Genomic DNA, 27758 nt, shown 5'->3' with positions numbered 1-27758 from the left:
TAATTATGTGAACTTGTTTGGAAGAAATGCTCTATATTTGTTGCTATAAGGAGTTTGGCTGATATTTATGATGTAATCATAGCCAGGAGTTAAAAGTTATATTAATATTTAATGCAAAACTATTTTCTTTTCTCTCTTCTTATATTTTTAATAAAGGAAAATGCTAATTAAAAATTGATCACACACACAAAAAAGCTGGCTTCTTTGCAAAGCTGATCATTTCAAGCTGAAAAGATGTTTCCAGTAGCAGTAGGGGCTACATGCTTACTTGATTAAAAATGAGACATCAGTAGATTTTCAATCTTTTCTTATGAGAAAAAAACCTTCCTGAAGCCTGTTGCCAACTTGCCTGTCCTCTTTGTAAGCTAAAATTGGGTCACATACCCTTTCCTTAACCAATGAATGGTAGGGGTGTGGCATTACCATTAAGCTAATCCGACCAGACAACTTCTCCTTGGGCGATTGGACTATTTGGGGGTAAGTGGAGAAATAATCATAATGGGGGACTTGTTAGGAGAAAGAGAGAACTTGTTGAGAGAACTCTGCCAAGGCAACCAACAATGTTCACTGTAATGGTAAAGGAAATTTATAAATTTTAGGGACAGGATGGAGAAAGAATTGTGGGTAAGAGATTAAAATAGGTGGCTAGTGGGACAGCTAATGCAACAACCACAAGAATTGATAACCAAAGCAGTGACAACGGAATAAATAAATGGAAGGCTACAAACCTTAACTAAAAACCATGCACATAAGAAAGGAATCAGGAAGGTGCCATGTCAGGGAACAAGAAAGAGGAAAGACTGCTATAGAGGAGGAGGGGGACGGCGAAGCAGTTGAAGCCCAGGCTTTGGCATGAGGCTGACTTGTAATTGGCCACCACCTCCAGCTTTAACCAGCCATCTTTCCTTGGGGTAGGTACGCCTGAGGAATGAGGTATAATTTGGATTGGTTAAGCACTGATGAATTTTGCAGCATGGACTTTATTGCTGACTCCGCCTATTAGCTATATTATCTTGGGCTCGCAAAGCCTTGGTGTCATCATCAGAGATAATATTTCGTGTCCTTGTTCATTACCTATTTTTGTTTGTGAACAAGTTATCATATAATGTAAATTCAAAATGTAAAATTGTGATGAATGCTATAAAAGATACTTCTTGTGGTGATTAAATGTGATTAAAAAAAAAAAAAGAATTTAGCTGTGCCTGACAGTGAATAAGGTGCCAGAGAAAAGATAGCTGTAATTTTGTCATCAAATTGAGAAAAATCTTGGCTTTGATGATGGGTAAACTTTGAGAACCAGATTCAATGCAATACTATAAAGAACAGGAAAAAAAAAAAAAGTAGGAGCTGAATGAGGAAGATGGTGTAAGAAATCTCTGCTATAAAATAGAATGAGTGGCCCAAATGGCCCATGACAAGGGCAGATAGGCCTCCATTCTGCTTCTATTTCTATTCAGGACAGAGAAGCAGAGATTAAATAGCATCAACAGCTCCACCCTAGTCATCTGTATGTATCAAACTGGCACAAGCAGATCTGCATCTTCCTTTCAAGTTATGAAATCTTTGATTTGGTTACATTAAAAAATTAATTTTCCTTCTGGAATCACTTTCTTTTAGAAATGTCCCTAGGTTAACTCCTCCAGTTTTCTCACTGGCCATCACAATTAGAAGGATTGCCTCCTGTGCCTCAATCTAATCTGAAAACACAGGAAAGCCAGTCATTGTGCAGAGGGATAAAATGATATAGATGCAAGCAGCCAGCATTGTCTCTAACCTTAAGGAATTCATGGCTGGTGGTAGGTGGGGCATGATTTAGCTAAAGACAATCCAAAAAATGTGGTGATAAAACTGTGCACTGGAGACAGCACAGTGGAGAGAGCCAGGAGGGTGGCTGGACTCTGGAGGCACTCAGGCAGCACCTGAGTCTTAAAGGGAAAGTACAAGGTAGTCAGAGGATGGAGGAAGGGGGAGAAGAGGGAGAGAAAGAGCTTTTTTGGCTAATGGGTTGGATCAATGGGCCAGGTGGCACATACTAAGGATTCCAGAAACACCTGACTCCCCGCTCGCCCATGTTTTTATAGATTCTCACAGGCCCTTCTCTCAGGCTGTAGGTTCATTTCAGCCACGTGGATTCACCTTCCACAGACTTGGCAGAAATGACTGGCTAGACATTTTCAAAATGTAATAATTTTGTTATCTGCAAACCATGAAGTCCATGTCCCTGGCTTCAATAGCAGAGAAAACATGCTCTGGATTTGGCCCAACTTGGCAAAAAACATCTTAGAGGGCTGGAAAGAAAAGAAAAGGGGAGCTCAGCTGGTGTGGCTCAGTGGTTGAGCGTTGATCTATGAACCAGGAGGTCACAGTTCCATTCCCCGTCACATTCCGGGGTTGCAGGCTCCATCCCCAGGCAGGTAAGGGGTGGGGGGGGGGGAGGGGGAGGAGGGGTGCAGGAGGCAGTTGATCAATGATTCTCTCTCATCACTGATGTTTCTATCTCTCTCTCCCTCTCCCTTCCTTTAAAAAATATTTTTTTAAAGAAAAGGAGACACATACACTGCAACAACAGAAACATAAAAATCATATTTAAAAGCCAATTTTGCTTATGCATTAGACACTTACATGACAAAAATTTAATGTATTTCTATTTCCAAATACTTGGCCAGACCCAAGTGCAAAGCTGAGAAGCTCAAGGGTCAGGGTTTAGGTCCATATCAAATTCAAGAACTCCCGCCTCCCTGTGAGTGATTTACAGCTTATCTGTCAGACCCACACTTCACTCCACAAGCGTCTATGGAGCACTTGCCACTTAGCAGGCCCGGAGAAAGGCTGTGGGTTCACAATTATGAATAAGCGACATTCTCTGCCTCCACCGAGCTTGCCATCTGAAAGATTTACCTTTCAAAATGTATGTTATAATATAGGTTGTTAACATTTAATTTTCAAAAATTGCACAATTACTTGATACAAGACTTAAGAAAGTCATTGTCTATAGGCAGATGTCACTTGTGTAGAGATCAATTAATTTGTGACCCATCGCGACTTTCAAATATAGGCAATTCCATACCAATTTCTTGAGCGACAGTGATTTGTTAGGATTAAAAGCCTTTCACTGTCTACACCACATACTTGACCCCAGAGGCAACTTAGTTGTGCAGGGAGAGAGTTAAAGACTAAGCACTACTATTAGCTTCCAAACATCCCTGTAAACCTATCAATCAAAATGTTTGCCAAGTGCAGTGCCATGTGTCCTTTTCCTGTCTATATATTTTTCTTTCTTGTTCTTTTTTTCTTTCTTCTTCTTCTTCTTCCTCTTATCCCTCACCCCCGACCCCCCAGGGCTAGATGGGGACAAGGTGATCTTGTTCAAGAAAGTACCTCCACTAAAGCGCACACTCTGCCCACTTCTCATTCTCCTTTTCTCAGATCAGCTAGAGAGGTCACGTCCCAGAGAAAGGCCCTTGTGGAGCCGGGGAAGCCGAGCATGCTCAGTTGCTGGGGCCGCTTTCTGAGCTCACAGCAAGCTTTGGCGTCTGCTAGGCTTGGGGGAGCTTCGGCTTCAGCCGCAGCTGAAGATCCCGTTCCTGGAAAGCTGATCTCTGCCCAATAAGCTGCGGCGGCTTTCGCATCCATCCTCAGCTGCAGCGGCCACCGCGGGCTTCCCGGGAGTCCGCCAGCCCCCGGCACTTTGCCTGCTGCGCCCCGGATGCAGCCCTTGGTGCCCACGCTGGAGCCCGGCGCTTCTATCAGCTGCTGGATGATCGAGCAGAAATGACAGGCTTGTGGTTAACCCTGTGACGGGAGAGTGAATGCAACTTCTGAGCCAGAGAGAGGAGGTGTGACTCGGAAGAAAGTGCCCTGGGAAGATTCTTGCAGCGGCTCCGATCATCTTTCCTCCTTCGCGTCTCGTCACCCTGGCACTGCCGGCTCTTGCCCTGGGAAGGATGGTGACAGTGGTCACGAAGCTGGTGCACTGCTTCCACCTCAGGTACGGAGGGCACCTCTGCACGCTCTTCTCTTTCCGATGCGTTTATTAGCTCTGGAATCCGCAGATGAGAAAGGTCTTTTCGCTCTTAGCCTTGTTCTGACGTTACAAGTTTGTTCTTAAGGAAGCCTGAGAAAAGGGACTTTTTGTATGATTTACAAAATCCTTTCAGGTTGAGGTTGACAATAATCATTAGTGTTAATTTCTTACCCCTGTTATTCTTGACCCTGTTCTGGACCTGCTTGGTAAAATGTAGGTCTCTATTTGCAAGATCAAGTTAAAAGTACTTAACAACAACAAAAAGATTCTTGTTATAATCTGGGAAAAGGTACTTCCTGACATACAGGCAAACGGAAATCATAACTGGTAGCCTTTTCAGGATGAGTACGATTTTAATTATAGCCAACAGAGAAAAATTGAAAATATTAAAATTCTGCATCAACTTTGGTCAGCATTGAACTTAAGCTGACTGGAAAGGAAATAATCATGCTACAGTTATCCGGTTACTTATAAAAAGCAAGTGTTCAGGGTTTACTCTTGAAATAAATAGGAGCCCACAAATTTAAAGAAAAGTAAAAAATTAGCACCCCTCGTATTCTTCAGGTGTTGAGCAGGATGGCTTTTTCCCCAGAGGCATCAGTTCAAAAGTAAAGAAACATTCAAAATGTCACTTTGTGGTTGCAAATTGACATTTTTGATGGCAACTCTGGAGTCAACATCTTCAGATGGCTCTTCAGGTAAAAGAAAAAAAAAGTGAGAGAGAGAATGCTGTGGGAACATACACCAAGACCTTGCCAATAAATGGATTTAACTCTGCACTACCAAGAAAAAACTATCCAGAATGCCATGAAATAAAAGCTACAGTTTTCATTACTATTAATTTGGCTGGAAGTTTTGAAAGGATGACTTTTCCAAGTCAATCCTGAATTAATAAACAATAGTAGGTTAACATGTAGCAATTGTAATAAAATGGGGCTGGAAAATGTTTTCTTTTTAATCTGATATTAGATTTTATTTCCTGCTTAATCTAAACATAAACTTACTAGTAACAATGAGTTTAAAACTGTAGCCAGGTGTTATTTCTCTAAGACAGTACAGAACTTTCTTACCAAAAGGAAAACAACAGGATTACCAATCAGGCAGTGAGAAGGGAGGGGCGGGGAGACAAGAAGATATTTGATGTTGAGTGGTAAATATTTGACAGGGGGGGAAAGTTGGAATTTCTGGACAGATTATCGCGTTTAAAGCTTTCTTTTAAACATAATTTAGTGTTTGTGATACATTCTCTTGCGGGCCCATTTAACTATGACCAAGTGAACAGCCTTTAGTGAGAAAGGGTAATGGATCTAGCTTGTGTGGAGGTAGAACTTTCTATTTTTAGTTTATTCTGTAGGGATCCAGTCCAACGGGCTTTCTTCTATAGTAGGGACCAAGTTCTTTAAAGTCTTCTTACTAGCCTGGGGACTAGGAGAAATCCATTCCTTCCTCCCTTTTCTGATGTAAATACCTCAACTTTATGCATTTGCAGCACCCCAAGTTCTGAGCTCTCAGCTGTCCTGTGGCAAGACAAAAGCTGCCCGAGTACTGGGATGTTAATAGTCTGGCTTCTGACCTTTACCTGTTCTACTGGCTGGAGGTCAGCCAATCCCAGCCCAGGTGTCCTTCCGTGCAATTAACATAAGAAGCATCCTTTTCAGAAGCTCCCAATGACCCACAATTTTGCTGAGAAACCCCGACTTCCAAAACCTCTCTCTACTTGTTCTTGGTGTTCTCTCTGTGGAATGGTTGCTGGGAGGTGCTTCCTGCCACCGAATCAGTGGTGATCTTTCCTGTTCTGTTCGACTCAAATTCTGTTCTACTGCTGGGAACTGCAATCAGCAATCACCTAGAACAGTGCCTTAGCAATCAGCTGGAAGAAGAAAACAGGGAAAAAATTATTCCCACATCGGGATATTGAGGATGGGTAGAAGTTCTTCACCTTCCCTCCCCTCGCATCCAGGTATGACATGCGATGAAAAGTAAAACTATTTCAGTGCAAGTTATTACGTTTCCCTTTTTAAGAGGTGAGAATGGTGGTGGGGCCGTCCCACCCTCTGTGTCTGTCCCTAACCTGCCCACCAGTCTCACTACCCACCATTGATGTCTCTTCCATATCAGATAGGAAAAAAGTGGAATTTTACAAATTCCCTTAAAGTGGCTTTGACTGTGAAACAAATGCTTGAAATACAGTGGATTTTATTTTTCCTTTAACAATAAGAGTATCAGAACATAAGTCCTATTATGTATGTTTTTTCCTTCATTAAGGAAGAACTTACGTCTGATTTTTTTATTTCTACCATTATCTTTGAGATAGACTTAACTAGTAGTTAGGGTTTGGTCACGTTTGTTCATTCTCAAAACCTAGACTAAGATACAGCCTAAGTATTTTCAAGAGAGGAGCCACATGGTCAGAAATGTTTTAATATTAATAAAATATAGAACTTTCTCAGCTGCCCCCACTTAAGATTTTTTGTAGCAGTCTAAAAGAAACTAATCAATTATCTTTCTATAGCATGGAAGTGTAAGTTCTCGACACTGATTGCTTTTGATTTAATAAATGAATTTTCCATTTCTTAGGGTGATTTCCAGCTTTGGTTTTAGCAACTTGGGGAAAGGATAATTGTACCTGCACAGAACTAGAAATACTCAAATTTTAACTGGAGTCTAGGCAAAAAGCCAGAAATATCAAACTAGTTCCAGGGTTGATATATTCATCTACAAAATTCCAGGGATTCCGTGTCTTCTTCAAGGGCATAGTTAGCTTTTAGCCCAGCCAGCCACATTCAAATTGTCAATGCTACGAAGTTATCTTGGGAACACAGATACATACGAAGGTTTGAGGATAATGAAGATAAGGCTGGTATTGTTTCTCTGTGACATTGTTTTCTGTGGAATGGGAAGAATAAAGGTAGGTCATGATGACTTCTTTTCAAAAAAGTTGGAATCTGAATATCTGCATTTCTTGGAACAAATCACTGTCTATTTTCCACTTCTTCCTCCTGCATCTTTAAGTTTCTTGTATTATGGTATTTGAATGTCTTGGTTACATCACTCTTAAGTCATTGCGGAGTTAACCTGATGAATCTCCTGGAGACCTTCAATTCTAAGAAGTCCCCCATAGAAGCATGCAAAAGAACACCCCTAACCAAATCCCCATGTCCTGCTCCTACTTCAGTATATCACACAAACTGGCAATGGTAATGTCGTGGCATGCTGAGAAAGAAAGTGCACAATCTTAGTAACTTCCTCAAGCACATTGTAAACTAAACTTGAAAGCAATGTTCAGGTAAAACCTTTCCAGTTGATAGCTGCCCCCGCCTTCCTTACCAAATGTTTATTGAGCATCTACACTGAGTGGCCAGATTATTATGATCTCTGAACGCATAATAATCGGCCACTCAGTGTGTGTATGTATTCACACACTGGTGCATGAATTCGTGCATGGGTGGAGTCCAGCCAGCCTGGCCAGGGGAAGGGGACATGGGTGGTTGGCCGGCCTGCCTGCTGGTCGAACTCCTGGTTGAGGGGACAATTTGCATATTAGTCTTTTATTATATAGGATATACACCGAGTGGCCAGATTATTATGCGTTCAGAGATGTATATGATGAGCTCTGTTGTGATATTTAACTATAGCTGCTTGGCCCTGGCTTGTATGGCTCAGTTGGTTGGAGAGTCATCCCATACACCAGAAAGGGTTGAGTTCAATTCCCAGTCAGGTTGCGTGCGGAGGCAGCCAATCGATGTTTCTCTCTCTCTCTCTCTCTCTCTCTCTCTCTCTCCCCCCCCCTACCTCTTTCTAAAATCAATGACAATAAATAAAAAAAGGTAGATTTTTGAACAAGATAGATAAAGTTCCTGGTCTGAAGGGGCTTATATTAATTACAGTGTGGTGGGAGAGGGTGGTGGTCCACATGGGGAAAGAGACAATAAGATAATATAAGGGTGGTTGTAAGTGCTGCCAATAATAGAGAGTGTGACTTTCTGTGGGGTACGCAGGGAATTCCTCTCTGAAGATATGTTTGATCTGGGATGAGAATGGAATTGAAGTCTGTATACATGTTCCTAGTTGCTTGGTTTATTCTAGAGACCGATGTAGTGTAGCAAAAACAGAGAAAGGCATTGGGGGTGGGGGAAGGTTAGGGAAAAGGTGATGGTGGAGAGGGGAAGATTTAGGGACCAGTGTGGGGAGAAGGGGAAGTTAAGAGTTAAGATTAGATGGATAGGCCAGGGCCAGGTCAATGGGTCTCCCAGAGACTGAATTTTTTAAATGCATTGAACCCACTGGAGGACTTTTAGGCTTCAAGCAGCACTCTGGTTGCTAAATGGAGAATCCACTGTAGTGCTAAGAGGGAAAGCAGGGAGACCAGGGAAGATGCTATAGCAGTAGACAGAGAGAAGATATTGGTAACTTGAATTAAGGAGGTAGCTGTGGAGGTGGAAGTCAGCACGTGTAAATTTCCTTTGTTTGTTAAATTATATTTTATTTTCAGTTGCAGAAGTAATGTATTTTTTGTGGTAGAAAGCCTGGAAAATACACAGAATGTCCCCAAAGATACTAAATCATAACCCCACCACCCAAATGTAATATTTTTGGTATCTGTCCTATAGAAAAGTTAGAAAACACTGGGACTTGGCCCCAAAATAAATGACATATTTTATAATCTTACCACTTAATTTTATATATGATATTTTTGGTATCCTGTGAACTCTTTTTGAAGCCAACATATTATTTTTAGGAAACTGGTTTATTCTGGATATTCAGATAAAACATCTCTTTTGGCTTAAACTAGAAAACAACTTACTCTAAGTTTGGATGAAAAAATAAGTTTATGTGCCATAGAGTCATTTATTCATTAATTGTCTTACTGTACACCATACCCTTGGGCTCAGTGACCTGTGGCTTATTCTGTCTTTAGTAACTATCACCTCCCATATCTCAAATTGGAACCATTTTATTCCATGGGATTAGGAAGGCTGGATTTGACCTTCTGACTGGATATGTAAATTCTCATTTTTGTTAATCCTCACTGGGGGGTATTTTTTCTTTACTTTTTTATTTTTTTCTCTTCTTTCTAGAGAGAGTAGAAGAGAGAGAAATATTGATGTGAGAGAGACAAATCGATTGGTTGCCTCCTGCATGTGTCCCAGCCAGGGCCAGGAATCGAGACTGCAACCAAAGTGGGTGCCCTTGACCGGAATCGAACCCGGGACTCTTCAGTCTGCTGGTTGACGCACTGAGCCAAATCAGCTAGGGCTGTATATGTAAATTGTATTATTCACTACCCCTGCTTTTGCAAAGACTTGCTTACTAGAACTCCCACACCATTTTTGGAATCTTGTCACTAGAGTTAGCCTGGTAAGAGGCTGAACTTGGGAGGCCTGCCTTGGCCTGTAATGGACCTAGGAAATCTTTGGGGCTGGGAGGACCAAACATTGATTTTTTTTTTTTTTTTAAGGATTTTGCTCATGGTTCCTTTACCTTCCAGAAGTACTTATCAGTTAGAAAAGAACTGGACTTCCCTTTCCTGAAACATGAAAGGGAGTAATTTTGCAATAGTCTCCTCTGGCTTTCCAAGAATGTGTCCTTTTCACCTCTTATTCTGATTTTAAAATGCAATGCATTTTACAAGTGTGTCATATCTTGTTTATTGCTTAAAAATATTAGTGGTTTGTTTGCTTTGTGTTTTCAAGCTTTCAGAATGGGTTCATATAGGTTACTCTATTAAATACACATTTGAGACTACACTTGATCTTTCCCCAAACATCTGAAATTCAACAAACCTACAACAGAGTAGGACTTATCTTTGCTTTTGGGTGCTTCTCCTGTTGTGTTTCTTGATTCAGGTAAGAATCTTACCTTTCTAAAGTCGCCTGACTGAGAAAGCAGAGAAAGGATAGGAAAGAATATCTATGCAGGTTCAGAAAAGTCTCCCCAATTTTTCCTCTCATCCATTCTACTGAACACTATTTTGGTTCAAAAAATTCCTTCCATCTTTAATGGGGTCTGTTAAGCATTCTCCTTCAATGCTCTATTTGGTCCTCTGTGCTCAGCCAGAGTGATCTATGGGGCATTTTTTTTAAGTATTTGATGATGATGGTTTCCAGATTATATGAATCAATGCCACATATCCAGATAATCTCTGAACTTCTGAGATATTCAAGGTACAATTTGCCTTCATTTTCTAAGTCCATCTCCTTCCCCCTTTCACCATTTTACTCCATGGTCTAGCTGTGTTGATCTTTGTTTCTTCTGTGTGTTAATCTTGAGTTTTTTACCTCTGTACCTACTGTTTTCTCTACCCAGAATACCTTTCTCTCCTTCCCCAAGTTACAGAATTTTATTCATTCCTGGAGAGCCAGACCTAACATTAGCTTTTTCAGAGCTCATCAATCATCCCTTTTACATCCTGGAGTAATTATATCATTATTAAAGCATCGTTTCTTTTCTTTCTTTCTTTTTTTTTTTTTAGTAGCCACTCAGTGGTAATTTATTCATTCATGTTATTACCCAATATTGATTGTATGCCTTCTATGTACCAGATACTTCATTAGTTCTGGAAGATACAGGGATGAGTGGGCTCACTTAAGCAATTCTTTCACTTAATCCTGAAACCATGAGCTGAGATTCCCGAATTAATGGGCCAGAGAGTGTGACTTATTGGAATAGAACTATCACAATTGGAACAACAATATGGTATCAGATGTCTCACTGGCATTATTTTTACATTCTAAGATCCCTCGACTAATAGTCCTATCAGAGCTCTTTTCTCATTCCCTGCATAGATAACATTGTTGTTGTTGTTGTTTTTAATGGAATTTATTTTTTTAAGCACTTTTAGGTTTACGGCAAAATTGAAAGGACATTTCTCATGTACCTCCTGCCCTCACACTTGCCTAGTCTCCCTATTATCAACATCTCCCACCAGAGTGGTACATGTGTTACAACTGATGAACCTGTATTGGCACACCATAATCACCCGGAGTCCATAGTTTACATTAGAGTTCACCCTTGGTGTTGTACATTCTATGGGTTTGGACAAATGTATTATGCATGTGTCCTCCATTATAGTCTCATATATAGTGTTTCCACTGCTTTAAAAATGCTCTGTGTTTTCTGATTCATCCTTCCCTTTCCCCTAACCCCTAGCAACCACTTACCTCTTCTTTATCTCCATAGTTTTGTGTGTTCCAGAATGTCAGATAGTTGGAATCATATGATGTTTTCAGATTGGCTCCACTCATTTTGTAATATGCATTTTGTTTTCCCATTTCCTTTTCATGACATGTTAGCTCATTCTATTTATTGCTGAATAATACTCCATTGTCTGGGAGTACCACAGCACACTGTCTGTTTCTAATTATATTTTGTTCTTGTTGTTGGACTTGGGTTTATGGGGGTAGGGCTTTGAGATTTGGTTCCAGGCACGTAGTATGAATCTATTTAGTATTTACTATGTGAAAAAGTGATAAGTGAATAAATGAGACACAAGATGTTCTCTTTTTCTCCTTTTCCTTGTAGTCTGTTCTTCTTCACCTGGAAGAAACTTCCATATTGAATAAATCTGTGCTCATGGGAGAGTGTTCGTTTATGGCTGAGAGATGTTATGTTTCATTTTTTTCCCCCCAACTAGTCTGCCATCATTACTTAAACTCAGGGCTCAGCAAACTATAGTCCTTCTGCCAAATCTGGCCTGACACCTGTTTTTGCAAACAAAGTTTTACTGGAATACAGACACAACCATTCATTTATATATTGTGAATGACAGGTTGAATGGTTGTGACAGAGACCATATGAGCTGCAAGGCTGGAGACACTGACATCTGGGCCTTCACAGCAAACATTTGCTGACCTCTTCTCTAACCCAGGGAAGGAGTTCAAAGTGGCAACAGTGATCACTTGTGGGAATATTTCCACAGTAGCAGCTGTTAGGTCCTTTTATAGAGAAATACATTTCTTAGATTTATTTTGATCTGTGTGTTGAATATGGAAACTATAAATAAAATCTGGCGAAAGGTCTGGTTGCTTTATTTTAGTAATTACATGATGATGATTTTGACCTAGCTCATTTTTTGGATTAAATAGCTGTTCTCAAACGAGCATGAATCAGAATGACCTTGAGGGCTTGTTAAACCTCTCCCAGTGAGGTTCCAATTCAGTAGGTCTGGGTGCTAAGCCGGAAGTTGCATTTTCAAGCAAGTTCCCAGATGTTGCTGATGCTGCTAGTGTGGGGACCACATTTTGAGAACCATTAATTGAGAACAATGTCCCAGAAACACCTAAGGAATCTTTTGAATAACCTTTAAAATTGATTTTTGAGAGAGATAGATAGATAGAGAGAGAGAGAGAGAGAGAGAGAGAGAGAGAGAGAAACATCAATGTGAGAGCAAAATATTAATTGGCTGTCTCCTGCATGTCCCCTTGTCCCCTACTGGGGATTAAGCTTGCAAACCCAGCATGTGCCCTGACGGGGAATTGAACTGGCAACATTTTGGTGCATGGGATAACCAACTGAGCCACACTGGTCATGGCATGGATTTTTTAAAATTCTATTTAAAAAATAAAACATGCTTGGGCCTCACTCCAGACTTACTAAGACAGATTCTCCAGGGTTGGTCTGTATTTTTAAAAGAAAGATTTTGATGAATACTTATTTCATCATCATGCTTTTCAGAACTATCATATGGGCTTTGCTAGTCAAGGTATGTATAAGATGTTTTGACTACTAAGTTTGAAGTACCAATTACCTATAGATTTCATTACATTCTCAGTTTGAAGAAAAACTAGAAACTAAAATGTTGTTTATTGCATGTCCATTACATTTAGTTTTTAGTGGACTTTAGTCCAAAAGGTACACTGTGTTCAATTCAGCAAAAAATTCTTTTTTTTCTTAGTAAAATTTAATAAGTATTAGTTTGTAAGTTTTGTTTTTTTACTATGAAAAATTAATTTTAATTGTATACTTGATAATTTCCCTTTCCACTTTTCCTGAAAGTGAGGAGGTTTTATTTTGAAGAGAGGGATGAATAGCTCACATCTCCTCACCCAGTCATGGTTAAATGGGAGCAAGTTCAAATGTATAAGTGCCTTCTGGAAATAGCTAGCAATGGCACGAGAGAAGTTTTCTTTCCTGGCTCTTCCTCCTGTGAATGCAGGGAGAAAACATCCCTGAACATCTGGGTAGATGTGTTGTTTTTTTAAAGCAACATAAAGCCCTGTTGCTCTGGATGTACTTTTGTTTAGAGATCTACTTCCCCACCATCACCATTTCAGCATACTATATAGCTGTGTTCATTTTAATTTTGTTGATTGCTATTTGTAATGTTCTGAATCTAGTATTATGTCAGAATACAAATCAGGAAAAACAACCATGAATATACCTGTAGAACCAAACCTTTGGTATTTTCGCAGCTAATGTAGTAACCTCGACAATCATGGGCCACACGAAAAACTCTTAAGCTCTGTGGTTCTAAAGACCAAGCATTTTGGTCATGCCTTTGGTCTATACTTTAAAAACACAACAATAACAACAACAAAAGAAAAAACAGAAAAGCAAATAAAAATACTCTGGCCTTAAAAGGATAGGAATGAACACCAATATTTGGGTTTATAGATCCCCAAATTCATACAACAAAATAGCCATCAACTTCTTAAACTGCAGAATCCTATATCATGAAATCATGATGATTACTAACATGGAGTGTCAACAGGAGTTTGACAAATGCTTACCCAGAATAATGTTCTGAAGGGCTCATTTTTAAGTGCTTTTGGATTTTTAATTCAAATTTCAAGTTGGCTGTCTTACATAAAAATTTTACACTTTTTTTTTGGCATTTCATTAGGAGATTAGCAAGGATATTTAGAAGCTATTGTGAGTTAAGCAGAAATGAAGACTTGTTATTCATTCCTTTTCATGGATATCACTTGCTATGCCTCAGTCAGCTCTACAAAGGGAAGCTTTTATTCCTAAGGATTTATTTTTATAGCTTCTAGAAGGCAGTAGCACCCAGGAAAACCCCAATGTAATAGAGAATAGTAATTTGTTATCCTGTGACTGTTATGATTTTAAGTACATTCATTGGAAGTACAAGGACTAGTTATTCAACTACATAGAAAAATTGATTAATATAGAGATTCCTAATGATAAACATTTTTTTATTAGCTCATCACTTTTGCCTGTTTGAACTTTATTTGTCATTTGAGAATGTTCTAGATCCCTCCTTTATATGCAGGCAGGGCCAGTGTCATGGGCATAGCTGAGGGCTCTCCTTGTTTTGAGAGTAAAAAGAAGTACTTCCTGTTTCTTTTTTCATTGCTCATAGGAATGTGGATTTCCAAAATGAATAGGTTTTGCCCACGGTCAGATGGGCCCTGTGCTTGGCTTAATGCTCTGCTGTCACTGTCTTGAAATGTTTATTACTTGAACAAGAAACCCTGCATTTTTATTTTGCCCTGGACCCCATAGCACTGTAGTCTGTCCTACCTACAGGAACTGTTATTTTATTCATCTTTATCTTCCCTGCCAATTTTTAGCATGGTGCCTGATGCACAAATGAATGAATGAATGCTCCCCTTGTTCTGAGAGCAAAATGGACTTAGTTACTATTGCTTTTTGCATTGCTCATAGGAGCATAGTTTAAGTCAGTGGGCTCCCAAAATGATACGCATCAGGTATAGTGAGGTGGAGGGTTGAGCGTTTGTGAATAACTTTGAAAGAATACAGATTCTCAGACCCCACTTTAATCTTCCTGAATCAACATTTCCTGAGATTAAAGGCCAGGGATCTGTGCATTTAGGAATGCTCCTTCGGTACTTGTGCCTGGGTAGGGCCTCATATAAAGCTCTGTCAGGCCTGCGGGACGCTACCCGGCAGTGGATGTAGGTTTCTGGTTTATCTAAGTTGTCAAGAAAAAAAAGGCCTATTTCAGGTGATATCAAGGGAAATTTAAGAGACAGTGGAAATAGTGAGGCTAAGAATAAGTACCACACACCCAAGTCCAGGATAACATTGAGTGATACCAGCATGGCTACCATTTGTTCAATTACTCATGCCCCCATTGGAAGGGATATGATACTCTGTGCAGCTTACGTTCACTGACTTCCTAAGTACGAGGTGAAAGTTGGCCTTACAAACCAGGCTGCAGCATAAAGCACCAGACTGCTGTCACCTGCTGGCCTCTTCTCAGGTCTGGCAACAAGCTGAGGTCTACTCCTCAGTGGAAGTAATCAAAGAGGAACAGATGGTTAGCTCATGTGTAGTTTGGATGTGTAGTTTGCCAGAACTACTAATGATTTGAGGCACAGGGTGGGGTTGGGGAGGGTGAGGTAGGGGTGGAACAGAGGGTGCCAAGAGGGAGCTGTGCACGTAGGCTTGTCCATCCTTCCCAGGACTAAACGACTCCCAGGTTTTATTTAGAAAGTGAGGCACCAGTGCGGGAGTACATCTTATTACGTACATCACAGGGCAGGTTATATGCATCTCTTAATGAAACAAGAAGATGCTTATAAGAACCTCAGTATGTAAAGACCCTTGAAACTCCAGACATGATGGAGATGTACAAAGTCCATGCTGCTGCATGAGAGTGTCTATGAGAAACACCTAAGAAGGAAGTTTAAGAGGAGAGCCACAACCATCCTGAAATGTCTCCTGCCCAGAAAGAAAATGGTGTCTTTTCAGGGCAAGCATCCTCTGAGCTCAGGAGAAGGCCACTAGCAGCTCAACACCAAACCAGCGCTGTTTATCGTGGTCAGTGGAGAGTTTTCAGATTAAGACATACTTGACTTCCTGATGTCATGGAGCCTGAGTTTTGATGAGGAAAGAGAGACAGTTCATAAACATGCCAGAGTTATGAGTGCTGTGAAGAGAATGCCGACCGTGTGGTGTGAAAGATTACGGACACAGCAATGGGTGGTCGAAGATGTGGGGATGTCCTCTTCCTTCTTTCTACTCCGAATGTAATTACGACATGAATAAGTTAATTTGTCAAGGACTCAGTTCCCTTATCAAAGGAACTACTACCGAAGAATTCACGTTCTTGGCCAGGCCACCGAACAGGCTTGGCTGTGTAGGATGATTTATGGGGGCTCAGCCTAAGTTCAGTGCTGCCTATTATGTCAGTACTGTAGCAGCAAGTAGCTCCATTCTAGCTGTTGGATGTGTGTTAATTGAGTGCTAAAGAATATAAGGTTAAACTAATATTACCATCTTCCTTTTTATTTTAATATGTTGGGCTGCCTTGAGGGAAAGGAAAACAAAATACAGCAGGTGATTTTTTTTTCCTGCTGATATTCAGGTTGATTTGTGGCAGATTTCCCCGTGTTTGATATTTACTAACATAAAGAATTTGGGACTGGCTAATGAGTAAAGAGATTTTTAACATTAAATATTATAGAATAAGAGAAGAATATGTAGAACTAATAAGCAAGTCTTATTGCACAATTTTGTTATAGATTTAACACACTATATTTTAATCTGGGTATATAAATTGTGGTACCAAATACAGAGCTAAGATATTATATACATAAGAATAGATATCCTTTTACTTTTTGAATTCTGAATTAGATAATACCAAATCTAACTTTTAGTTATACTGATATAGATGAGTTATAATTTTTAGAATACCAACTAGAGAATCCAACCCAAAAATTGTGAGGAATTATATTTAAAATTTTTAAATAAATACATTTCTAGATTCACAAACCAGATTCATGAAGTACAAATAATTGTTTTAAATTCTAACACTTTCGTATATACATCTTGTAACACAGAAACTCACACCTGAAACCTATACATTCATATTGACCAATGTCACCCCAATCTATCTATATAAAACCCAAATATGCAAATAGACTGAATAGCGGAACAACCGAACAACCAGTCGCTATGACATATGCTAACCACCAGATGGCACGTGTGGAACATGGTGGGTGTGGGCAGCAGGCAGCAGAGCACAGAACATGGCAGGCGTCGGCCACAGAGGGATGGTGGAGAAGGTGAGCAGGGGTGCCAGACCAAGGCAGGGTGCCGGTCGCTGTCATTGGGGCGAGCCTCTGGTGGTTACTGAAAATTCTTTGCTCCTGTGCACCGCAGTCCTGCCTGATGCTTGCACCTGCTGCCAGCACCGGCCCTGCTCTCACCCGCTGCTGGCGCCAGAGCCGCTGCTCACACCTACTGCTGGTGCCCAGCACCGGCCCTGATCGCTCGGCGCTGTCAGCGGGTGCGAGCAGCGACTGCGGACCCCAATCCACCCCTCTGGAGCAGGGGGAGGTGGAGAAGCCCTGAGGGGCGATCGGGCTGGCAGCCGCCTCTCACACCCGCAGCCGGCGCTGGAGCCACCGCTCACACCTGTTGCTGGCACCCGGCGCCAGTTCCGATCACTGGGCACTGTCAATGGGTGTGAGTGGTGGCTACGGCCCCTATTGCCCCTGAGGGCTTCTCCACCTCCCCCTGCTCCTGAGGGGTAATCGGGCAGTAGCCACCGCTCGCACCTGCTGACGGCACTGGCCCCACTTGCATCCACTGCTGGTGCCAGCCCCAATTGCTCCGTGCTGTCAGCAGGTGCAATGGGGCCAACACTATCAGCGTGTGGGAACAGTGGTGGTGGGAGCAGGGCTGCCGGCAGACAGGGGACCGGGGTCTACCGCAGGAGGGACTGGGCAGGGGTGCAGAGGGTGGGCTGAGACCCGCCCCTGTGCCCACCGCAGCCCCTAGGCCAGAGGTGTGCAAACTTTTTGACTCGAGGGCCACAATGGGTTCTTAAACTGGACCAGAGGGCCGGAACAAAAGCATGGATGGAGTGTTTGTGTGAACTAATATAAATTCAAAGTAAAGGAGCGGAGGGGAGAGCAAGAGAACCCTCTGCTCTTTCGGCTCCGCGGGCCGGATAGAACAGCCGAACAGGCCGGATCCGGCCCGCAGGCCATAGTTTGCCCATGGCTGCTCTAGGCCCACAGTTCCTTTCAAGGTGCATGAATTCATGCACTGGGTTCCTAGTACATTTAATAATAAAAAAAAAAATTCTAAAGTTTTCAGTTTTCATGGACCATCTATTTAAATCACTCTCATTTTATATGTGAGGAAAACAGACTTAGAGAAGTTAAGCAATTTCCTTTAAGGACCTGGGGATTATTTCACTTCGAAGTGCTTACAGGACCATTTTTATAAGTGGAGAGGCTATTTCTCACAGAGGTAAGAAGCATTCCTGGATTGGGGTCCTGGTTATTTATTTATTCTCCATACATACTAGCTCCATGAACTCTGGCATGTTAATTCCAAGGCTTCAGTTCCTCATCTGTACAGTCAGGGAAATGGTCACGCCCTCCTCCTCCAAGGCATTGTCCTGGGGACTAAATGACATCATGACGACAGCATGTGGCACAGTGCGGGCCAGAGAGCAAGAAATCAGGGGAAATTATTGTTTACACTAAAACAGAACTATTTCTACCAAAAAGATCTTCCAAGAAGATGACATTTGAAAAAAAAAGATGACATTTGTAAATAATACTTATCAGAAACACGTAAAATATAGAAGTTTTGCTAGTTAAGGAAATCAATGTCTATATTGTAGCAATCCTTTTCTTGAAAACTTAGGTTTAGTTAAATATCAGTAGTTCTACAACAGTTTTGTTGGTATTTGTGCCAAGTAAATGACTTTTGTCATTTAATATTCACACACACACACACACACACACACACACACACAAACACCCAGTGAGATAGGTATTATCATTTATCCCTTTATGGCAGATGTTGCAACTTTACCACAGAGAAGTCTAATAGAAAGCCTGAGGTCCCGTGGCTGGTAAGTGGAGAAAGAACCTGGGGTTTGAGCCCCTCCTGCCAACGTTAGAGCCACAACGCTTACCTATTACACTGCATTGCATATGCCAGAGGAGAATTGTTAGTAGGAAAAAAGGATGCTCCTATTATTGTACAAATCCAATTTTGATTTGCCCAGATGGGTTCTGATCCAATCAATTATTGGCTACTGAGAACTCCATTTTATAGGGATAATCAGACAATATTAAAAATAGCTGCCATTAATCCATGGCTTCCATGGATCATAAAGTATATTAGGGATTTCATGCATTCTTTTTTTTTCTCTCTCTCCATAACAACCTTCTGAGATAGATATAATGATGATGTAGATATGGTGGTTCCCATTTTACAGATGATGGAACTGAGGCTGAGTAAAGTATATCACTTTATCCAAATCACAGTCATTGGTCTCACTCCAGAACCACTGTAATGTTTAAGTTTCTATGAGGAATATTGTATGCATCTCACTTCTGTGCTACTGAAACTGTTAATAAATGATGGTTATGAACAGTAAACACAGTAAAGTCAACAGGATATTACGGAGGACGCCTTCCACTATCCCAAAATAAAATCGAATCCCATACCTATCAGAAATTATCTGTGTTTTACTTCTAGAAATCAGTGAGTCGGGGTCATACAAAAAAAGGAAGGTAGGGCTTTGATTAGATCTCTTCCAAGCTAAGGCATTCGCTTCTCCAGCCAGGATGAGAATTTAGCTAAATATTCCCTTAAAGCAACACTAGATGGCGTATGAGAACAAAAGAGATGGGAGACATTTATAGGCTACAAGCAACCTCTTCCAATTTGCAGAATTTATTTTCTGTAATGAATCATTAATGATTCAGGCCACCGATAACTAATGCGAGGAACACCTGACCTGATATTTTGCCAGTATAAATCTCTGCCTTATCTCCAATTTGGAGTGCGACTTTGATAAATCGAAGTAGAAAGCCAGTTCTTTATTTTTGGCAGAAGATTAACCAAATGGATCTCCTGGCATTATTTCTATTCAGTAACTCTGGCCTTACTGTAGCAAAATTAACGTAAACCAAAAATCTGAAAACATGATAGAGTCAAGGAATACTCCTATGAGCTCTACAAAATGAATTTCTATGCTTTTTCAGACATAACAATATACTGAGTGGCCAGATTATTATGATCTCTGAACGCATAATAATCTGGCAGTGCACTCAGTGTGTGTGTGTGTGTGTGTGTGTGTGTATATATATATGTATATATCTGTGTGTATATATATATATATATATATATATATATATATATGTATATATATTTTAGAGGCCCGGTGCATAAATTCGTGCATGGGTGGGGTTCGGCCAGCCTGGCCAGGGGGAGGGGACATGGGCAGTTGGCCAGCCTGCCTGCTGGTAGAACTCCTGGTCGAGGGGACAATTTGCATATTAGCTTTTTATTATATAGGACAGTGGTCTGCAAACCGCGGCTTGTGAGCCACATGCGGCTTGTGAGCCGCGGTTTGCCGCTCTGTTGACTAGTGAGTTTGCCGACCACTGATATAGGATATACACTGAGTGGACAGATTATGATGCGTTCAGAGATCATAATAATCTGGCCACTCAGTGTATATGTTACCAGGGATGCAGGGCACAAACCAAAAAAGGGTACACACTAATTCTCTAGAGATCTTTGTTTTTAGGTCATGAAACTGCCAGACCTTTGACTCTATTAACTCAATTTATTTGTATTTTCAACTATTACTCATGATTCCCCCCCCCCCCCCCCGTTTTTGTTTTGATTATCTGTGCTTTCTTTGAGGAGTTGTAGAGCCTCGTAAGGCAGAGTAGAGCAACAGGGAGAAAACAAAGGGAAGAAATTGCAAGGGCTGAACAAAGAAGGAAGCATTCAGATTAGATGCTCCAGTGCAACCCAGGTCAATTTCATCTCATTTTCTGAATGTCTCTAAAGATGTAATAAAAACAATGGTGGACAGAAGGATTAGTTGAAGTGCTATACTTTTGAAATAAAATAAAAATGTTGAAAGGGATTTTCCTATGTTAATTCTTAAAAATAGCTCTCCAGGAAAGAAGGAAAATAGCATTCTTCAAGGAAAAAGCCTCATGAGTGACTTTGTACTTCACAACTACAGAAACTATTAAGAGCTAAGTACTTGGAGTAAAGATAGGCTATTTGTTTTGAAGCGAGATTAAGAGTTAATTTATTGAATACTTAACTGTGTGCCTAACATTTGCTACTGTTTATTTGCATCATCTCATTTATTTCTCCCAACAGTTCTGTTAGGGGGAGTTTCCTATTATTATCACCACTTTATGGATGAGAAAACTGAGGCATAAGGAGGTGAAGTGAAAAAGCCCGAGGTCTCATGGCCACCAATTAGAGGAGCCAGGTCTATCTAATTCCTAATGCTCAACTTTGAACCAAGTCACACTTGGTCTTCCTTTGAGATAAGGGTGGCATTTGAGGGGCAGACTTGTGCCACAATGTTCTTGAGTTACTCGAAATGTTCTTTAGATACCTTCTCAACGTTCTCTTCCCTTCTCACTCATCCTTCAGGGTCCTCACCTCCCACAGTGGTGGCCCATTGTTTCCCAGGGAAACTTGGGCATTTGAGTTCTAATGTTAATAGCTAGATCAAGTGGACTCTTTGATGTTTAGGGGTTGCTTTCTTAGCATTGAACACAATCCATCTCTTCCAACTCCAAAATTATATGCAATTCATCATGTGGAGATAATCTAATTTTGATTTCTCTGATTTTGAGAGTGTAGCACAAGTATTGGAAATTTCAGAAAGGAAATGTTTTGTTTAGGTTCCAGATCACCCATGATGTGGCAGCAGGCATTCCCACTTCCACGCTGGCCTTGTCTCTAAGAAAGTTATCTATAAATGCATTTTTTAGTAACTTAGGAGGTGAATGGGTAAAAGATGATTATAAAATACTAGAGGCCTGGTGCACAAAATTTGTGCACAGGTAGGGTCCTTAGGCCTGACCAGTGATCAGGGCTGATCAGGGCCTTCCTTCTCCTGGCTGCTGGCTGGGGCCTTCCTTCGTTCTGCACCACCCCCTGGTGGTCAGCGCACATCATAGCGAGCGGTTGAACTCCTGGTCAGTCGAACTCCTGAGGGGACAATTTGCATATTAGCCTTTTATTATAAAGGATGCTATTTTGGCACAAGCTCAAGTAAGACCTTGGTGAGCAGGATGTGGTTCATTGTGTGGCTAGGTCTGCTCCGTGACTGAAATCAAGCAAGTCTCTTAACCTCTTAGTCTCAGAACCTCATCTGAAAAAGGTGAGGGTGGGGCTTAATGAGCTTTAATGTCCATTCAAGCTCTAATCCTCTAGGATTATTTTAGGCTCCACACCTGAAGAGAGTATTCGAAAGTAGGGCATGTAATTTTAATCAAAGCCCAAAATTATTTCAGGACAGTGTTATAATAATTAATATTCAAAAGTTCTTAGAGGTACTTAGATGAAAGCTCCAAAGGATAGATGATCATAGCTTGGAAAATTCCTTAAGTAATTAATTGCAGTGACTAACACTCTTCCTCCTGCACTCCTTCCCCTTCGGGAGCTCAAGGGTAGAACACACAATCCAAGTGACTCCTATTTTTCCGAGCATGCCTAAAAGAGCCAAAGGAAATCTCTGATGTGATCCAGCATGCTTAGATTTGTCTTCTTGTTAATTGTTGCAAAATAGAACCTGCTTAATATGTAACCTCATTTGCAATTCTACACAGTCTAATAACATCCTTTGTCAACAGCATCAAATACCCACAAATTTCATTTCACACAGAAGTTGGCAGTAATTCATCTCTCCTGCTTTCTTTCTTCTATATTTCTTTATTGCACCTGTATGATATCACTTATATGTGAAATCTAAATAAATAAATAAATAAAACTCATAGAAACAGAATAGGTTGGTGGTGGTTGGGAGATGGGGGGTTGGGGAGGGCAGGGTGGAGGTGGTCAACGGCACAAACTTCCAGGCATAAGGTAAGTAAATTCTGGGGATATAATGTGTACAGAATGGTGACAGTGCAGTATACTTGGAAGTTGCTAACAGAGTAGATCTTAAAAGTTCTCATCACAAGAAAAAGGAAGTGACTACATGAGGTGATGGGTATTCACGAAACTTATGGTGGTAATCATTTTGCAATATATATGTTCATCAAATTATTATGTTTTATGCTTTCAACTAATATGATGTTATATGTCAATTATATATTAATAAAACTAGGGGAAAATTAGAGAAGATGTTTGGTCAGTCTTGTAACAGAATGACCTTTTTTCTAAAAGGGGGTGCTGGACAACAGTACAAAACTTCACACTTGGTCCAAGTAAAAGTCTGAAGTAGGGAAGCAAGGCCATAGCTGGATCAGTGGGCTCCAAAGTGGGAGCTAGAACTGGAGGGATTACACTGGATGAGGTCTTAGAGTTATTTGTTCATCTGTCTTCCCTTTTCACATATAAGGAAAGTAAGGCCAGAGAAGTTGAGGTACTTGCCCATAGTTACACTTGGTCAGTGTGAGCCAACACTAGAATCCAGGACTCCTGATGCCAAAGTTCAGAACTCTTCCTCCACACCACATTGCCTGTCTTTTCAGTAATTGGATATAGAAAAGAAAAATGGAAAGCAGGTAATTTGCAAACTATGTAATTCTGCTGAATTAGTTGATTTTTGTGTTTGACTTCTGTTTTTGACACCATAAGACTCAAAGTTTTGTTTTTGTGCATTACAGAGTGTACGGTATCTGAATAATCTAATTATTTCAGGTGTGTGTAATTAACTGTTTTCTTCCCTGGAGAAATAATTGCATTTTTTGATAGGCTTAGAATACATGCTCTTGACATTAATGTTAGGTTATTAATTATAGTAATAACTACCTCTAGTGATATATTTGTGTGGCTTGTATGTTTGTGTGTAAGTTAAAGTAAAACCAAATGAATTAAGACAGGATGAAGCCAGCCATGAAGTGAGATAGGCTGAGTCAGTGTCTGCCAGGACTCTTGCAAAAGCCAAAGGCAACAGCAGCACTAAGATTTCTATTGCCTGGAGCCTTTTTTATTGTTGTTAATCCTCACCTGAGGAAATTTTTTCCATTGATTTTTTTAGAGAGAGTGGAAGGGAAGGAGGGAAGAGGAGAAAGGGAGAGACACTGAGAAGAGAAACATTGATTCGAGAGAGATACTTAATTAATTGGGTGCCTCCTGCACATGCCCTGATTAGGGCTGGGCTTCGAGCCTTCAACCGAGGTATGAGCCCTTGACCAGAATTGAACCCAGGACCTTCAGTCTGTTGGCTTATGATCTATCCACTAAGCCAAACCAGCTAGGGCTCTTCACTAATGTTTTGGTGATATACCTTATCTGATGTTGAATCTGTCGAATCTCTTGCATGTTTCACATTCCGCTAGCAAGATGTAGTCTTTCCCTTGGCATATGTCACTTCCTGCATCAGAGTCCTGATTATCAAGTTGGAGTCTTGGGCTATGCAAATGTATCTATTTTCCCACTTCTCAAAATAGCTTAGAGAATTACTGCAAAATAATGTCAGACCCATTATTTTGTGGATTATCTAGCCTGGAAATTAAAGTGGAATTCCAGGAATTGATCAGCTAGAATATGTGCTGGGCGGTATCATAAGTGTGGCATGTCAGAAATTATGCTTGGGGGAAGTTAGCTAAGTGGTGAGGGATGGACAGGATTTCGACAGTAAATAAACTGTCAACTCCAAGAAATCAAGAGGGATGAGTTAGACATTGAAGTGTAGAATCCTGAAGAGAGAGGGTCAAGGAACCAGGCAGAGAAATGCATTGTGAGGAGAATGGAAGATCTGCTTGAGTCCATGTGTCAGGATCCGAACATTAGGCCTTAGTAGTAGATCAAATAGCAATATATTGGCATTTAATAATAGAGTCATTAGGGAAAGTTATGCTCCCATGAATGAAAGGCATGTCAGGTCATGCAGAAATGATAAATACATTTTCCTTTATACTCCTCTCATTCGTTATTTAGGTGCCTGCAAAATGTCTTTTGGTCTAAATCTTTAAAGGGAACAGAAGCTAGAAACAGAAGTGAGAGGTGGTGATGATGTTCTATTTGTGTCTTTGGAGCTCAAATGTTCAGTAATTGTTCAATGGGGCAAAGTAATAGCTGATGGCCTCTTGAATGTACTCACTCTTCCTGGATGCGTTGGTTTCTTCTCATTTACCATCCTAGATTTTCTATCTACAAAAAGTAAGGAGAAAAATGGATTCATTAACTCAATTTCTACAGCAGATCACAAGTTAAAAGTACAGACATTTTTGGTCTTAATTTTAATAAAAACAAGGTAACAAAATACTAAGTTTATTGCCTCCTGCCAAAATCATGAAAATAAATGGATAATACTTTTAAAAAATCTTTTTCACATTTGTTAAGAAAAACAACAGCTACAAGATATAAACAGAAAAAATTCTAGAATTTTATTTTCCCCTGAAAGTTATTATTGATGCTGTTTTCCTGATATGTTGTTACTGTTTCTAGGAAAGTGTCTTTTCTGTTTTGGGGTAGGCACATTTTATGTGATTAACTAAATTTCTTTTTCATTAGTTATTTTTCCTTGTAGTTACATGTTACCTTATTTATAAGGGAAACCTGGAAAATCTTGAGCCAATTTAAAGAGTGCTCTATTTTTAAGAATGACAAAAATAAAAGTCACAGCACCTGTCTGATCTATGTATTTGTGGATGGATCAAGTTTAAATGTAGTTGATTTTTCTACATATCTTATAAATACTAGAGTTTTTGATTAAGGTTCTAGAATAAAGAAGCAGTTTGTCTATAAAGTGACTACTGATTATTCTAAAACAAACCAGAAATGGTGTCCCTTTGAAGAAAATTTATGAGGAGTGAACGCCTTGGGGATCGTTATTACAAGTTTTTCTCATAGATCAAAGTGCACTGGAAAACCTTATACTGGAATATCTTTTGGAATAGACTCATGAGCCACATAAAAATCTCCCTCATAGACAATTCTTAGGTGGTGTTAGAATGTGTTTTATTGTAAAGCCAGTTAACTTACTTTATAGTCACGTGTGAGCTGTAAGCTGTCCTTGCCTTTTACGTGGCATTAATGGGGATGTCATTTGCAGTAATGCTTCTCTATTTTCTCTAATGAAGGAGCTCTCTGTGTTTTAATTTCATAATAAACACATGTATCTTTGCTTTCATAACTTTTTCACTTCTTTAATTTTTCCTCTCAGTTTGTTTTCAATTTTAGCTCAGCAAAGTTTTAAGTTGCTGGGTTATCCAAATAAATTGGTGTTTTTAAAAATATATAGTTATTGTATACCTCTACTTTGTTATACTCCTGCCTCCCAACAATCTGAAAAAAAACAAAAAAACAAAAACCACAGACAAAATCATTTGTGATTCCATTTGCTTTTTTAAAAATTGTGGCAAAACAGACACAAATAAAATTTATTGTTTTAACCATTTTGAGTATCCAATTCAGTGGCATTGAGTCCATTTGCTTTTCCACTGGATAAAAAGAAGGGAGTCATTCAGAAATATACTTTTAGTAAGAAGTCTAACACCACAAATTAGTTGATGAAATAAGAATATAGGTACCTTAATCTAACAGCTATTTCATTTTGATGTATATCATAACTTACTATTCATTTATTGTTCATTTAACCAATATTTGAACTTGAACAGAAAAACATTTTGAATTTATTTTTATTAATGTCTCGGTGAAATTGAATGTTTCTTTTAAGAACGTAGGCAGTAAACCACAGTACTATTAGCAGAACACGGTTACTTTGTCACTAATAGAGCTCACAGGCATTTTCATACCACATCACAGTTGTTGCAAGTATCTTGAAAAGCTGTTTGTGCTTATCACTAGTTTGAAATTATGGAGGTCATAAGAACCACCATTAGATCTTATTATTGAACGTACTAGTTAAAAATAATTGTTACAATATTATTTATAACACTAGAGGCAAAAATGCTTACTAAAATCCTTAATAAAATACTAGCACACCAAATCTGGCAACATGTGAAAAGGATAATATATAATGACCAAGTTGGGTTTACTTCAGAAATGTAACATTGATTTCACCTTTAACAATTCAGTTATAGCTCTGGCTGGTGTGGCTCAGTTTATTGGAGCATTGTCCCTTATATCGAAAGGTCACTGGTTCAATTCTTGGTCAGAATATACCCAGGTTGTGGTTTGAACACTGGTCAGGGGCAACTGATCAATGTTTCTCTCTCATATTGATGTTTCTCTGCCTCTCCCTTCCTCTCTCTCCAAAATCAATAAAAAACATATCCTCTAATACATATTTTTCTTAAAATGTTAAACAAGGGCCTAAAACAAATACAGTTTATCAGCTTAAAGACAGACCATGGTATTTCTGTCTTCAAGCTATTGACAACAATTGTAATGTATTTTAGAACAACAAAAATTCTTCATGGAATAATTTACATTTACCAATGTACTTTTTCCCTTTCTTCACTTGCATTTTTCTTTTTCTTCTTTCCATTAGTCTCATAAAGGAAAACAAACATAATCATTCTATGGTGAAAAGAGAAAGAAAACCATAGAGCCCCTTGTCAGATCCCTTTAGATCTACTCACTGGTGACCATTGGCTATGACTTATGTCTGTGTATCTTATCATACACATACCATCTTCAGTGTCAATATTTTATTTCATTGGTGGTAAATACTAGTTGTAAATACATCCTCCAATTATAGTAATTTTAGATGAATACAATAAATGGTTATTAAATAATAATGGTTATTCCTCCTAAAACTTCCAAGTAGAATTTCATCTCAGGATAATGATTTTGTGAAGGTGTTACTTCCAGAGGGATGTTTGGAGTGGTTTCTAATTCTCATCTTTCTAATTGATTCCAGAACATAAAGCAGGCCTTT

At 39.8% G+C, this 27758-nt stretch overlaps 1 protein-coding gene across 1 annotated transcript in view; it reads left to right on the top strand.

Annotated features, from left to right (window-relative positions):
• Positions 1 to 3485: 3485 nt before the first annotated feature.
• The window catches only part of ARHGAP18 (Rho GTPase activating protein 18), a 170842-nt gene continuing 146569 nt past the window's right edge, over positions 3486 to 27758 (top strand). The window contains exon 1 of the mRNA XM_080664730.1: positions 3486 to 3988. Within this exon, the coding sequence (XP_080520856.1) occupies positions 3945 to 3988 (44 nt within the window). The 5' untranslated portion in view covers positions 3486 to 3944. The remainder of the gene's footprint in view (positions 3989 to 27758) is intronic.

This window comes from Plecotus auritus (genome assembly GCF_963455305.1).
Source record: "Plecotus auritus genome assembly, chromosome: 4".
In the NCBI taxonomy this organism is placed as follows: domain Eukaryota; kingdom Metazoa; phylum Chordata; class Mammalia; order Chiroptera; family Vespertilionidae; genus Plecotus; species Plecotus auritus.
The sequence above is the reverse complement of the archived record's forward strand: the minus strand, read 5'-3'. Positions and strand labels throughout refer to the sequence as shown.